The following is a 14,875-nucleotide window of genomic DNA, read 5'->3' on the forward strand; positions in this document are numbered from 1 at the left end:
AGGAGCTTCTGAAGATCATCTAGTCCAAGCCCCCTGCTGCTGAAGTAGGGTCACCTAGAGTAAATCACAAGGAAACAGCCTCCAAGACCCTCCTGGGCAGCCTGTTGCAGTGCTCCACCACCCTGAAAGTGAAGCATTTTTTTCCCCTTATGTTTAGGTGGCTGTGTGCCAGTTTGTGCCCATTGCCCCTTGCCTTGTCACTGGACACCACTGAGAAGAGTCTGGCTCCATCCTCCTGCACTGGGGAGGTTTAGAGTGGATGATAGGAAAAATGTCTTTGTGGAAAGAATAGTCAGGCATTGGAACAAGTCCCCCAGGGAGGTGATGGAGTCCCAATGCCTGGAAGTGTTCAAGAAAAGGCCTAGACATGGCACTTTGGGCCCTGCTTTAATGGCCATGGTGGAGTGAGGTTGGTGGTTGGATTGGACGATCTTAGATGTCTTTTCCAACTGAGGTCTTAGAATCACAGAATTGTCAGGGCTGGAAGGGACCTTGAGGGTCATCCAGTTCCACCCCCTCTGCCATGGCCAGGGACACCTCACACTACAGCAAGCTGCTCAGAGCCACATCCAGCCTGGCCTGAGAAACCTCCAGGGATGAGGCTTCCACCACCTCCCTGGGCAACCTCTGCCAGTGTCTCACCACCCTCCTGGGGAAGATAACTTCTCTGATGCTGTGTCCCTTTCTCCGTGCTCCTCTCCTGCACAAAAAGCGGCGTCTCCAGAGCGGAACGCGTGTGTGCGCGCTCTGCGACCGATGCACTTTGTGTCTGCGCTAGCAGCAAGCGTTTCTCACGGTTAGTTTCTTCCCGAGGCACCCCCTCGCCTTCCCGAGACGACGGGGAAGGGTTTCTTTCTTTCTTTCTTTCTTGTTTTTCCACATCAGAAAGGGAAGCTTCGCTCGCCCCCGCGGGGGCGGAGCGGTGCCCGCTGCCCCGGCTGCTCCCCCGCCGGGGCTCTTCTTTGTTCGGGGGCCAAACCCCGCGGCGGAGCGGGGCACCCGCAGCCCCGCCGGCTGGCGAGAGGCGGGCCCGGCGGAGCGGCGCGGCCCGGCCCAGCCCGTCCCGTCCCGCCCGAGGCGCGGAGGGGCCGGTCGGCGGGCGGGGCCCCCGCGGCGGCGCGGCTGCCGCTGCCGGCGCCGGAGGAGCCGCCCCCCCGCGCCGAGGTCTGCCCGCTCGGCCCCTCGGCTCGGCGCGGCGTGGCCGGGGCACGCCGTCGGGGCGGGCGGCATGTGGCGGGGGCTGCCGGTGCTGGCCCTGGCCGGGCTGCTGGTGCTGGGGCGGGCGCCGGCGGGGCGGGCGGCGGCCTGCGAGCCGGTGCGCATCCCGCTCTGCAAGCCGCTGCCCTGGAACATGACCAAGATGCCGAACCACCTGCACCACAGCACGCAGGCCAACGCCGTGCTGGCCATGGAGCAGTTCGAGGGGCTGCTGGGCACCAACTGCAGCCCCGACCTCCTCTTCTTCCTCTGCGCCATGTACGCGCCCATCTGCACCATCGACTTCCAGCATGAGCCCATCAAGCCCTGCAAGTCCGTCTGTGAGCGCGCCCGCGCCGGCTGCGAGCCGGTCCTCATCCGCTACCGCCACGCCTGGCCCGACAGCCTGGCCTGCGACGAGCTGCCGCTCTACGACCGCGGCGTCTGCATCTCCCCCGAGGCCATCGTCACCGCCGAGGGCGCCGGTGAGTGCCCCGGGGACGCAATGGGGCCGCTCCGCTCCGCGCCGCCGACCGGACAATGGGCAGCGGGGAGCGGAGCCCACCCCCGGGGAAGCCTTGCTGCACCTCCCGCAGCTTTCCTCCGAGCCTCTTTTCTAACCCTCCACTTTTTTTCCCAACCCTTCGGGGTTGGTTTGTTTTTTTTTCCTCTTCTCCCCGCCTTTCTTAGTCTCCTGGCTGCTCGCAAAGTTTGGCTGCGGGCATGTGTGACAAATGACAGCCCCGTCGAGCTTTTCTGGCAGCGCTCGGATCCCCCGGTTCACCTCACCGGGGACGTGTCGGTGCCCGCGGCCGCTGTTCCCTCTGGCCGGCCGACTCTTGGGAAGGTAGACCTACCCGAGGGAGCGCTACCGGCCCGTGTGTCCCGGTCCCTCACTTCAAGATGGGCAATGAAGTTGGTGGAAGGGTCTGGAGAACAGGTCTTGTGAGGAGGGGCTGAGGAACTGGGGTTGTTTAGGCTGGAGAAGAGGAGGGAGACCTGAAAGGAGAGTGTGGTGAGCTGAGCTCAGTCTCTTCTCCCCAGGAACTAGGGACAGGACTTCAAGTTGCTCCAGGGGAGGTTAAGTTTGATCAATGTGGAAAATTTCTTCCCCAAAACTGTTGTCAAGCCCTGGAACAGGCAGCCCAGGAAAGTGGTGGGGTCACCATCCCTGGGGGGTGTTTAAAAGTCCTGTAAATATAGTGCTGAGGGCCATGGTTTAGTGATGACCTGGCAGTGCTGGGTTAATGGTTGAACTCGATGGTTTTAAAGGTCTTTTCCGTCCCAAACGATTCTGTGATTCTCAGCATCCTTGAGCAAGCCAAAAGGCAGCCTCCAGCACTGAGGCAGCTCCAGCATAGCTCTCATGCTACCTGCCCCCCCACGGGCATCAGAGGGGGTGTTGGAGCCTCTCAGTTTTCTTGCTGAATGCCTTTTCACCGACTTTGCTCACTAGGGTCCCACAGGACAGCTGGCACTGGGTCTCCAGCTGCTCTCTGGGGGTCCTAGGGAGGCAGGGGCGAGGCAGAGGAACCTCCATGCTGCAAACTTACTGCTCCTCAGGGACCCTGCTCGGCTAGGGGTGGGCTCCTGTAGTGGCTGCCTTTGGGCTGAAGGAGTTCTCAGAGCACAGCTCCAAGATGGTGAGCTGAGCACTACAGAAATGCCAAACTGAAGGAGCTATTCAATAGGAGATTGAAGTGAGCCGGGGGGTGGCTGTCACGAGTGAGCTTTGACCTTTGTGGAATGACCACAGTTACAGAATACAGAATTAACCAGGTTGGAAAAGACCTCTGAGGTCATCAAGTCCAACCTATCACCCAACACCATCCAATCAACTCACCCATGGCACTGAGTGCCTCATCCAGGCTGGTTTTAAACACTGCCAGGGATGGTGACTCCACCACCTCCCTGGGCAGCACATCCCAAAGGCCAATCTCTCTGGGAAGAATTTCTTCCTAACATCCAACCTAAACTTCCCCTGATGCAGCTTGAGACTGTGTCCTCTTGTTCTGTTGCTGGTTGCCTGGGAGAAGAGACCAACCCTCACCTGGCTGCAACCTCCTTTCAGGTAGTTGTAGAGAACAATAAGGTCTCCCCTGAGCCTTCTCTTCTCCAGGCTAAGCAACCCCAGCTCCCTCAGCCTCTCCTCACAGAGCTGTGCTCTAGACCCCTGCCCACCCTTGTTGCCCTTCTCTGGACACATTCCAGCATCTCAACATCTTTCTTATAGTGAGGGGCCCAGAACTGGAGGAAAGCATTTGCTGCTGGTGGAACCAAGCTCTGTCTCCTTGCTGGAGGGCTGCAGGGTCAGTGAGGCTGCCAGATCTCTCAATCACAGGGCTGGGAGAGCACAGCTGGGGCAGGAGAGCAGCAGGTAGGGTCAAAGGCTGTGGCACAGAAGCACCCATGGGCTCCTTGTGGTGCCCTCCAGCTCTTTTGGTGCTCCCAGCTGCAGCAGCAGGTTGTGGCATCTTGATGAAGAGCAGCAGATCTCACCTCTCCGTCCTCCCCCAGCAGTGTCCTGTAAACAGAGGATGGAGTTTTTTTCACACCATGCTCAGCACAAGCATTTGACTGTGCTTCTGTGCTGTTACCAAATGCTTCTGTATCCCACTGCCAGCAGTGTCAAACACTGTCATTCCTGTTTTCCTCTCCTAATGGAGTCTCCTGGCTGTGCTCCCCAGCTCAGCCTTCCCAGGTAAGCTGCTCTCTCCAGTCACCCCTATTTATTTGTTGGCCAGCCTAACCCCTGCTTCTTCTCTGTCTGCGCTGAGTTACCTGCTCCACCTCTTCAAATGTCAATGCAGTCATCTCCAGTTCTTTCTATAGAATCATAGAATTGTCAGGGTTGGAAGGGACCTCAAGGATCATCCAGTTCCAGCTCCCCTGCCCTGTGCAGGGACACTTCACACTACAGCAGGTTGCTCACAGCCATATCCAGCCTGGCCTGAGAAAACTCCAGGGATGAGGCTTCCACCACCTCCCTGGGCAACCTCTTCCAGTGTCTCATGGGGAAGAACTTCCTAACATCCAATCTGAATCTACCCGTTTTCTTTCCATCCCCCCAAGTCCTATCATTACCTGACACCCTAAAAAGTCCCTCCCCAGCTCTCTTGTAGCCCCCTTAAAGATTTCTGTTCCTATTGATGTCTGTCTCACCCTTCTAACTGCTCCCCTCTCACCTTTCCACCCTTCCTCCCCCCACTCTTGTTCCCAGCCTGTGAACCCAACCATCTGTTTTTGCCTGCAGCTCCCTCACAGCTGCTCTGTCTCTCTGGGGAGGGGGTGGCCACAAGAGCTGCTGGGATGGGTTGGGCAAATGTGGGGTTTTTTTTTGACCATCAAGCACCTTTCTCTGTGAGGTGCTTTCAGAGCTGCCTTAAAAATGGCTCCATGCTCAAGCAGGCTTGGCAGGTCTGCAGCCCCTGGAAAGCAATTGCATTCAAATCTGGAGGGAGGAAGTTTGGCTAAAATTGCCCCCAAGTTACCTATTTCTGAGGACCTCAGCAGCACAATAAGCTCTTTGAGGGATTCCAGGGCCAGATCCATGAACACTCTCTTTCAGTGAATGAGAACCTGATGACATTTCTCATTTCTGGGCTGCAAATTGTGAACTGATGCTTTATGCACCAGGCTGAAAGAATCCTTCTTGGAGGAATAGAACTGCTCCTTTAGAAAGCAGAGGGGAGCATTCCTGTTCTAGGAAGAGGTAAGGTGAGCACTTCCAAATCCAATTCCCCAAATAAAGGTTTGCAGCCAAGCAGAAGACACAAATAACCAGCTGCCTAATGGGGACCAGGTGGAATAGCTGCTCCTATTTTCTCTGCTAGATACTCTACCCATTATTCTGCCTCTAAACTGCATTTATTGGGCAGGCAGAGACAGAAATCTGTTGGGGTCTTTTATGGTGGTTGTTGGCATTTTCTTCCCATGGGCTCCTGTTGTGGGAGATGATATTGCTTTATTCCTCAGGAGGGGAATTTTGATGTTTTTCTTTCATGTTTTTGCTGCCTGCAAAATAGAATCACAGAATCACTTGTCAGGGTTGGAAGGGAGCTCGAGGATCAGCCAATTCCAGCCCCCCTGCCATGGCCAGGGACACCTCACACTAGAGCAGCTTGCTCACAGCCACATCCAGCCTGGCCTGAATAAACCTCCAGGCATGAGGCTTCCACCACCTCCCTGGGCAACCTCTGCCAGTCTCTCACCACCCTCATGGGGAACAACTTCTTCCTAACATCCAATCTCAATCTACCCACTTCTAGTTTTGCTCCATTGCCCCCAGTCCTATCACTCCCTGACACCCTCAAAAGTCCCTCCCCAGCTTTCTTGTAGCCCCCTTCAGATACTGGAAGTCCACAAGAGGGTCTCCTCAGAGCCTTCTCTTCTCCACACTGAACAACCCCAACTCTCTCACTCTGTCTCCACAGCAGAGCAGCTCCAGCCCTCTGCTCATCCTCATGGCCCTTCTCTGGACACCTTCCAGCACCTCCAGATCCTTCCTGGCACAGAGGCTCCAGAACTGGACACAGTGCTCCAGGTGGGGTCTCAGCAGAGTGGAGCAGAGGGGGAGAATCCCCTCCCTGGCCCTGCTGGCCACACTTCTCTTGCTGCAGCCCAGGCTCTGCTTGGCTCTCTGGGCTGCAAGTGCTCACTGCTGGCTCCTGTTGAGCTTCTCATCCACCAGTACCTTGGGCTGCTGACACACTGGAAGGGGGAAGTAGCTGCTGCTATGTCTGTGGTGGAGAAGGATGATAAGAACAGAAGAAATGCTTAGGGCTCACTTAGAGGAAAAGCTCTGTAGAGCAGCTTGTGCTAGTCTCCAAAACCTGAGTGTGGGCTGCTCCACCAGTTTCCTAGGTTGGAGTTCTGAGGTTCCTCTAGTTGCAGGTGCCAGCATCAGACAGAGATCCCATGGGAAACCTTCTCTTTCTTGGTTTTTCATTGTCTGTGAGAAACAGTGGGGTCCTTTTACACCCAGGTAACTGGGGGATGATCTGAGCGCTGTGTGGCTGTTCTGGAGGGAGGTGTGGTACTGAATAGTTTGGCTTTTCTTGGGAGATCTGAGGCTGGGGTGGGACACAGCCCTGTGAGGAGAGGCTGAGGGAGCTGGGGTTGTTTAGCCTGGAGAAGAGGAGGCTCAGGGGAGACCTTCTTGCTGTCTACAACTCCCTCAAGGGAGGTTGTAACCAGGTGGGGGCTGGTCTCTTCTCCCAGGCAACCAGTGACAGAAGGAGAGGACACAGTCTCAAGCTGTGCAGGGGGAAGTTTAGGCTTGACCTAAGAAAGAAGTTCTTCCCAGAAAGAGAGATTTACCATTGGGATGTGCTGCCCAGGGAGGGGGTGAGGTCGACGGCCCTGGAGATGTTTAAAAAGAGGCCGAATGAGACACTCAGTGCCATGGTCTGGTTGATTAGTTAGGGTTGGGTGATTGGTTGGACTTGATGATTTTGGAGGTCTCCTCCAACCTGGCTGATTCTGTGATTCTATGAAGAAAGCTCTGGACAACATGTTGATGCGCCAGATGTGAGGTCAGTGCATGCTGATGGCTGGTGCGTGGCTTTTATCCTGCATTCCTGCCCTTTGCCTATTAGGGCTGACAGTGTTCTGCACACAGACCTGAATGCAAGCTGGCTCTGTATGCAGGACATCCCATTCACATAGAATCTTAGAATGGTCTGGGCTGGAAGTGACCTCCAAAGCGATCCACTCCAACCCCTCTGCAGTCAGCAGGGACATCCCCAACTAGATCAGGTTGCTCACAGCCCTGTTCAACCTCACCTTGAGTATCTCCAGGCATGGAGCCTCAACCACGTCCCTGGGAAACCTCTTCCAGTGTTCCACCACCCTCAGGCTGCAGAACTTGTTCCTCACATCCAATCTAAATCTGCTCTGCTCTACTTTGAAGCCATTGCCCCTGGTCCTGTCCCTGTAGGCCTTTGCAAACAGTCTCTCTGCAACCTTCTTGTAGCCCCCTTCAGGTCCTGGCAGGTTGCTCTTATGTCTGCCTGGAGCCTTCTCCTCACCAGGCTGAACACCCCCAGCTCCCTCAGCCTGTCCTTGGAGCAGAACTGCTCCAACCCCCTGAGCATTTTCATGGCCCTCCTCTGGACCCTCTCCATCAGGTCCATGTCCTTCCTGTGTTGAGGGCTCCAGACCTGCACACAGCACTGCAGGTGAGGTCTCAGCAGAGCAGAGCAAAGTGGCAGAATCACCTCTCTGGCTCTGCTGGCAATGCTGCTTTGGATGCAGCCCAGGCTGCCCTTGGCCTTCTGTGCTGCAAACTCACACTGCCTGCTCCATGTGTTTTGTTCTCCTTGTGTTGAGGGTGTGTGGTGACTCTACCTCAAATCTATCAAATTGTCTTCTTCCTTTTGTTCATTGTCCTATCAGCAGCAAGGAGTTCATGCAGACAAAAATGGTCATGAATCTGAAATTCCAAGAGTGGGACCTGTTCTTAATTTCCCACATAATCAATGGGCAGCCTGACCCCAGTCCTTGTTGCTGGTGGTGGAATGCTGACTCACTGCATGTGTTTGGCTGCTGCTGTCTGGCAGGGGGTTTGGTGCCTCAAAGTGATTTGTTTGTTCCTGTTTGGAAGAGGGAACTGGCAGCGCACAGAGCAGTGATGGATACCATGTGTATGGGAGGACAGAGCCCTCAGTTGGATATCTGTCTCATCCCATCTTATTTAGACAGAAGATAGCTTGAAGGCATCTTAGGTTGTTAATGAGATGTTGGAGGACCGGGAACCAGCATCACAAGGTATCAACTGTGTGTCCTCCATGCCCAAATTGTTCTGGGTGCTTGTCATGAGATGACTGAAACAGTGTGGCCAGCAGGAGCAGGGAGGTCATTCTGCCCTGTGCTCAGCACTGGTTAGGCCACACCTTGAGTCCTGTGTCCAGTTCTGGGCCCCTCAGTTTAGGAAAGATGTTGAGATGCTGGAAGGTGTCCAGAGAAGGGCAACAAGGCTGGGGAGGGGTCTGGAGCACAGCCCTGTGAGGAGAGGCTGAGGGAGCTGGGGTTGCTTAGCCTGGAGAGGAGGAGGCTCAGGGGAGAGCTTATTGCTCTCTACAACTCCCTGAAGGGAGGTTGTAGCCAGGTGGGGGTTGGTCTCTTCTCCCAGGCAACCAGCACCAGAACAAGAGGACACAGTCTCAAGCTGTGCCAGGGGAGGTTCAGGCTGGATGTTAGGAAGAAATTCTTCCCAGAAAGAGAGATTGGCCATTGGAATGTGCTGCCCAGGGAGGTGGTGGAGTCACCATCCCTGGAGCTGTTTAGGAAGAGACTGGATGGGGTGCTAATGGTGCCATGGTTTAGTTGATTAGGTGGTGTTGGGTGATAGGTTGGACTCGATGATCTCAAAGGTCTCTCTGAACCTGGTCTATTCCTATTCTATTCTATTCTATTCTATTCTATTCTATTCTATTCTATTCTATTCCTAACTCTGAATCATTTTAAAAGAATGCTACCTACTGAACATGAAAGTAATTAAAAGATCATTCAAGTGATGGAGAGGTATTCTCTTCAATCCACAAAACCCTGTCATTTCCCCAGTCAGGCCAAGTCCTGCATCCATGCCTAGCTGAATGTGTAGAAATCCACAAGGTGAATTCTCACAGAATCAAAGAGTGTTAGGTGCTGCAAGGGACCTGGAAAACTCATCCAGTCCAACCCCCCTGCCAGAGCAGCATCACCTACAGCAGGTCACACAGGAACACATCCAGGTGGGGTTTGAATATCTCCAGAGAGGGAGACTCCACAACCCCCCTGGGCAGCCTGCTCCAGGCCTCTGTCATCCTCACAGGATAAAAATTCTTCCTCCTGTTTCCATGGCACTTCCTCTGCCTCAGCTTCCACCACTGCCCCTTGTGCTGGCATTGGGCATCCCCCAGCAGAGCCTGGCTCCAGCCTCTGGGCACTCACCCTGCACAGCTTTAGCAACAGCAATGAGGTCACCTCTCAGGCTCCTCCTCTCCAAGCTCCAGAGCCCTCAGCTCCCTCAGGCTCTCCTCATGAGGAAGATATTCCACTCCCATAATCATCTTTGTAGCTCTGTGCTGGACTCTCTCAAGCAGTTCCCTGAGGTCCTTCTTGAACTGAGGGGCCCAGAACCGGACACAATATTCCAGATGTGGCCTCCCCAGGGCAGAGCAGAGTGGGAGGAGAATCTCTCTCAGGCTACTCACCTCAGCCCTTCTAATCCACCCCAGGATGCCATTGGCCTTCTTGGCCACCAGAGCATATTGCTGGCTCATGGTCAACCTCCCATCCACCAGGACCCCCAGGTCTCTTTCCCCTTCCCTGCTCTCCAGCAGCTCAGTCCCCAACCTATCCTGCTCCATGGGGTTATTCTTTCCCAGGTGCAAGACTCTCCCCTTGCCTTTGTTGAACTTAAATTCTGTGTTGTATCCTTCAAGGAAAGAATGAAGGAGCTGCTTCCCATACTTGTTTCTCATATGTTATTAACTTCATTTCCAAAACAGTGGTTTCCTAACTCCAGATGTTGTTTTCTGTGAGTCAGACTTTGCATAGCTCTGCCTGGAGCAGCAGAAATGCAGAGTGGTGTTAGGAGAGGGTTTTAGACTGTGCTGAGGAGGAGCAGTCATCCCAGGTTGTCATTTTAAAAGTTGAGATTTGTTTTAGGTCTTTGCTCAAGCCTAGGGAGCAGCCTCATTCCTCAGTCACTGAACAAAACCATTGCAAGCTTTAAGCCTTAACTGAAAAACGAAGAGTAAATAAGAGTACTTAAGTCTTGTTCCTGATGATAGCATTGATCATAGAATGGTTTGGGCTGGAAGGGACCTCAGGAAGTCATCCAGTCCCCCTCTGCAGTCAGCAGGGGTGTTCTCAAATCCAGCCTCACCTTGAATATCTCCAGGGATGGAGCCTCAACCACCTCCCTGGGCAACCTCTTCCAGTGTTCCACCACCCTCAGGCTGCAGAACTTGTTCCTCACATCCAATCTCAATCTGCTCTGCTCTACTTTGAAGCCATTGCCCCTGGTCCTGTCCCTGTAGGCCTTTGCAAACAGTCTCTCTGCAGCCTTCTTGTAGCCTCCTTCAGGTCCTGGCAGGTTGCTCTTAGGTCTGCCTGGAGTCTTCTCTTCTGCTTGAACACCCCCAGCTCCGCTCCCTCAGCCTGTCCTTGGAGCAGAGCTGCTCCAACCCCCTGAGCATTTTCAGGGCCCTCCTCTGGACCCTCTCCATCAGGTCCATGTCCTTCCTGTGTTGAGGGCTCCAGACCTGCACACAGCACTGCAGGTGAGGTCTCAGCAGAGCAGAGCAAAGTGGCAGAATCACCTCTCTGGCTCTGCTGGCAATGCTGCTTTGGATGCAGCCCAGGCTGCCCTTGGCCTTCTGTGCTGCAAGCTCACCCTGCCTTCTCCTGTCCAGCTTCTCCCCCACCAGCACCCCCAAGTCCTTTTCCTCAGGGCTGCTTTCTATCCCCTCCTCCCCCAGCCTGTATTGACAGTGAGGATTGTTCCAGCCCTGATGGGATAATGCCATCAGTTCAGCATGGCTGCCTCTGTAGGCTGGGTTACATAGGGTGGCTTTTGCAGTCTGAGCCTCAAGACCTAGGCTGCTAAATGTCCTCAAAAGCCATGAGGATGTGTTCTGTGGAATAACTCATTGTATGTTGTCATAGTGCAGGTTGCTCTGCAACTCAGAGCTCCAGAGATCTTTATCCATTTCTAACCAGCATCAGCTTTACAGCTGCTGCACTTTGCTGTGCATGGCTTTGCAATCAGATTATAGAATGCTGGGGTTTTTTTGGTTGGGAAAGACCTCCAAGGTCATCAAGTTCATCCTAAGACCGCCACAGCCATTAAACCATGTGCTCAAGTGCCATGTCCAAATGTTTCCTGAACACCTCCAGGAAGGGTGACTCCACCACTTCCCTGGGCAGCCTGTTCCAATCCCTGACCACTCTTTCAGTGGGATTTTTTATTTTCCTAGCATCAAATCTTCCCTGTAGTAAGAGCTGAAATAAACTGCAAATAAATCCACATTTGAAGAAGAAAGCCAAGCAGAGCCTGGGCTGCAGCAAGAGAAGTGTGGCCAGCAGGGCCAGGGAGGGGATTCTGCCCCTCTGCTCCACTCTGCTGAGACCCCACCTGGAGCACTGTGTCCAGTTCTGGAGCCTCTATTCCAGGAAGGATCTGGAGGTGCTGGAAGGTGTCCAGGGAAGGGCCATGAGGATGAGCAGAGGGCTGGAGCTGCTCTGCTCTGGAGACAGACTGAGAGAGTTGGGGTTGTTCAGTCTGCACAGGAGGTTCCACCTCAACATGTCTTCACTGTGAGGGTCACAGAGCACTGGAGCAGGCTGCCCAGAGAGGTTGTGGAGTCTCCTTCTCTGGAGCCATTCCATCCCTGTCTGGATGTGTTCCTGTGTGACCTGTGCTGGATTTTATGGTCCTGCTCTGGCAGGGGGCTTGGACTTGACGATCTCCGAGGTCCCTTCCAATCTCTGAGATCCTGTGATCTTGTGATTTGGCTTTTTGAAACACCATGAAGTCATTGCAAATAGGATGATTTAGGTTGGAAAAGTCCTTTTCAAGAAGATTGAGTCCAACCCTTGTTGAGTTAAAACTGTTACAAGTCACAGCTGTGAGTACTGGGTTCTACACTTGGCCACACTTCGCCCATGCAGAGCTACAGGCTGGGGACAGAATGGCTGGAGAGCAGCCAGGTACAGAGGGATCTGGGGGTCCTGGTAGAAAACAGTTGAACATGAGCCAGCAGTGTGCCCAGGCGGCCAAGAAGGCCAATGGCATCCTGGCCTGGATCAGGAATTGTGTGGCCAGCAGGAGCAGGGAAGTCATTGTGCCCCTGTGCTCAGCGCTGGTTAGGCCACACCTTGAGTCCTGTGTCCAGTTCTGGGCCCCTCAGTTTAAGAAAGATGTTGAGATGCTGGAAGGTGTCCAGAGAAGGGCAACAAAGCTGGGGAGAGGCCTTGAGCACAGCCCTGTGAGGAGAGGCTGAGGGAGCTGGGGTAGCTTAGCCTGGAGAAGAGGAGGCTCAGGGGAGACCTTCTTGCTCTCTCCAACTCCCTGCAGGGAGGTTGTAGCCAGGTGGGGGTTGGTCTCTTCTCCCAGGGAACCAGCACCAGAACAAGAGGACACAGTCTCAAACTGTGCCAGGGGAGGTTTAGGCTGGATGTTACAAAGAAGGTCTTTCCAGAAAGAGAGATTGGCCTTTGCTATGTGCTGCCCAGGGAGGTGGTAGAGTCACCATCCCTGGAGGTGTTTAGGAAGAGATTGGATGGGGCACTTGGTGCCATGGTTTAGTTGATCAGATGGTGTTGGGTGATAGGTTGGACTCGATGATCTTTGAGGTCTTTTCCAACCTGGTTATTCTATTCTATTCTATTCTATTCTATTCTATTCTATTCTATTCTATTCTATTCTATTCTATTCTATTCTATTCTATTCCATTCCATTCCATTCCATTCCATTCCATTCCATTCCATTCCATTCCATTCCACTCCACTCCACTCCACTCTACTCTGTTCTCTCTTCTTATGGCCTTGCCCTGCAGGGGAGCTCTGTTTTGCCTGCTGTGTGAGGTAAGGGGAAGGCAGAATGGAGTGGTGGAGGAGGTGAATGGTCCCCTGGATCCATCCGGGGGGGGTCTGAGGAGTTTCTGTGTGGTTCATAAATTGTAAATATACCTATATTGTACCTCTCTTGTATATTTTCTCCCTATCCATTCCATTTCATAGTTCCAGACTGCAGTTTTGCTTGTAAATAGAGCTTCATTTGCTTCCACCCCAAACTGAGCTAAGTGCGGGGGTTTTATCTTGGGGGTAGTTTCTCCAGATTAGTTGTGGAACAGAGGGGTGTGTGAGGGGGTGTAATTTCAACCTACCAGAAATAGGCTTGCTTTTCATGATGAAGTATATGGACAAATCCCTTGAGCTGTGTGATTTAATAAACAGTAGCTTGGAGATGAGAGGACTTTCCCAACGTGGGACACATGCCGCTTACCAACGTGTCTGGAAGCGCAGCTCTTTGGGCCTCGTTTTCCTTCTCTTCCTCATCTGTCCTTCAAAATAATCAGTATTCTCTGTTAAATGAGGGGAAAGGGAATGTCTGAAGCGTGAGAGAGTTGGGGTTGTTCAACCTGGAGAAGAGAAGGCTCCAAAGAGACCTAATTGTGGCCTTCCAGTATCTGAAGAGCGCTATGGGAAAGCTGGGGAGGGACTTTTGAGGGTGTCAGGGAGTGACAGGACTGGGGGGGATGGAGCAAAACTGGAAATGGGTAGATTGAGATTGGATGTTAGGAAGAAGTTGCTCCCCATGAGGGTGCTGAGACACTGGCAGAGGTTGCCCAGGGAGGTGGTGGAAGCCTCATGCCTGGAGGTTTTTGCAGCCAGGCTGGATGTGGCTGTGAGCAAGCTGCTGTAGTGTGAGGTGTCCCTGGCCATGGCAGGGGGGTTGGAACTGGATGATCTTCGAGGTCCCTTCCAGCAATGACAATTCTGTGATTCTATGATTTGTTTTGGCACTTGCTTCAATGATATGATTGTGGTTGGTTGGTTTGAATTTCCTCAGTAACCCCCAAAAGGCCAAAAACCAAAGTAATTTCTCCTTCCTCATCTAATGAAATGCAAACAGTATGTGTGTGCTTTCTGGAGGGGCACTCAGTTCATGCCACAAATTTCCATCCTCTTCCTCAAATTCCCATCCTCTTCCTAAACCTCCCAGGCTGTGCACCAGTAGAAATGTGTGGTGGGTTGAGATTACCCCTCCCTAACTGAGTGGAAATTACCCCCAGAGTAAATTTCCAACCCCCCCACTCACATCTTGGAAGTGAAAAGAAAGTTGTCTTTGCAAAAGGGAAACTAAAATCTAGAATCCTTTCCACACTGAACAACCCCAGCTTTCTCAGTCTGTCCATGGGAGAGGAGCTCCAGCCCTCTGCTCATCCTCATGGCCCTTCTCTGGACACCTTCCAGCACCTCCAGATCCTTCCTGCAATAGAGGCTCCAGAACTGGACACAGTGCTCCAGATGGGATCTCAGCAGAGTGGAGCAGAGGGGCAGAATCCCCTCCCTGGCCCTGCTGGCCACACTTCTCTTGCTGCAGCCCAGGCTGTGGTTGGCTCTCTGGGCTGCAAGTGCACACTGCTGGCTCCTGTTGAGCTTCTCCTCCACCAGCACTCCCAGGTCCTGTATCAAATCCCCTACTTTATTTACCTTTTTCCTCAAAGATGTCCAGAAAGTTTTTATTCTTCTTTATAACTAAGACACTATGCTAAAGTACCAGCCTCAAAGCAAAACAAAGTGGGACACATTTAATTTGCTTCAGCATTTAACGTGCTTCAGGTGAATAGAATAGAATAGAATAAAATAGAATAGAATAGAATAGAATAGAATAGAATAGAATAGAATAGAATAGGAGTAGAGTAGAATAGAATAGAATAGAATAGAATAGAATAGAATAGAATAGAATAGAATAGAATAGAATAGACCTGAATTGAATTGAATTGAATTGAATTGAATTGAATTGAATTGAATTGAATTGAATTGAATTAACCAGGTTGGAAAAGACCTTTGAGATCATCAAGCCAAACCTATCACCCAACACCATCTAATCAACTAAACCATGGCACCAAGTGCCTCATCCAGTCTCTTCCTAAATACCTCCAGGGATGGTGACTCCACCACC

At 52.8% G+C, this 14,875-nt stretch overlaps 1 protein-coding gene across 1 annotated transcript in view; it reads left to right on the top strand.

Annotated features, from left to right (window-relative positions):
- The first annotated feature begins 1,149 nt into the window (after nucleotides 1-1,149).
- Nucleotides 1,150-14,875, top strand: part of FRZB (frizzled related protein) — a 35,221-nt gene continuing 21,495 nt past the window's right edge. The window contains exon 1 of the mRNA XM_068137834.1: nucleotides 1,150-1,682. Coding sequence (XP_067993935.1) covers nucleotides 1,229-1,682 — 454 coding nt within the window. The 5' untranslated portion in view covers nucleotides 1,150-1,228. The remainder of the gene's footprint in view (nucleotides 1,683-14,875) is intronic.

The sequence above is a fragment of the Melanerpes formicivorus genome, unplaced genomic scaffold (assembly GCF_026170545.1).
Source record: "Melanerpes formicivorus ecotype bairdi unplaced genomic scaffold, bMelFor1.0.p_v2 SCAF_5, whole genome shotgun sequence".
NCBI classification, from domain to species: domain Eukaryota; kingdom Metazoa; phylum Chordata; class Aves; order Piciformes; family Picidae; genus Melanerpes; species Melanerpes formicivorus.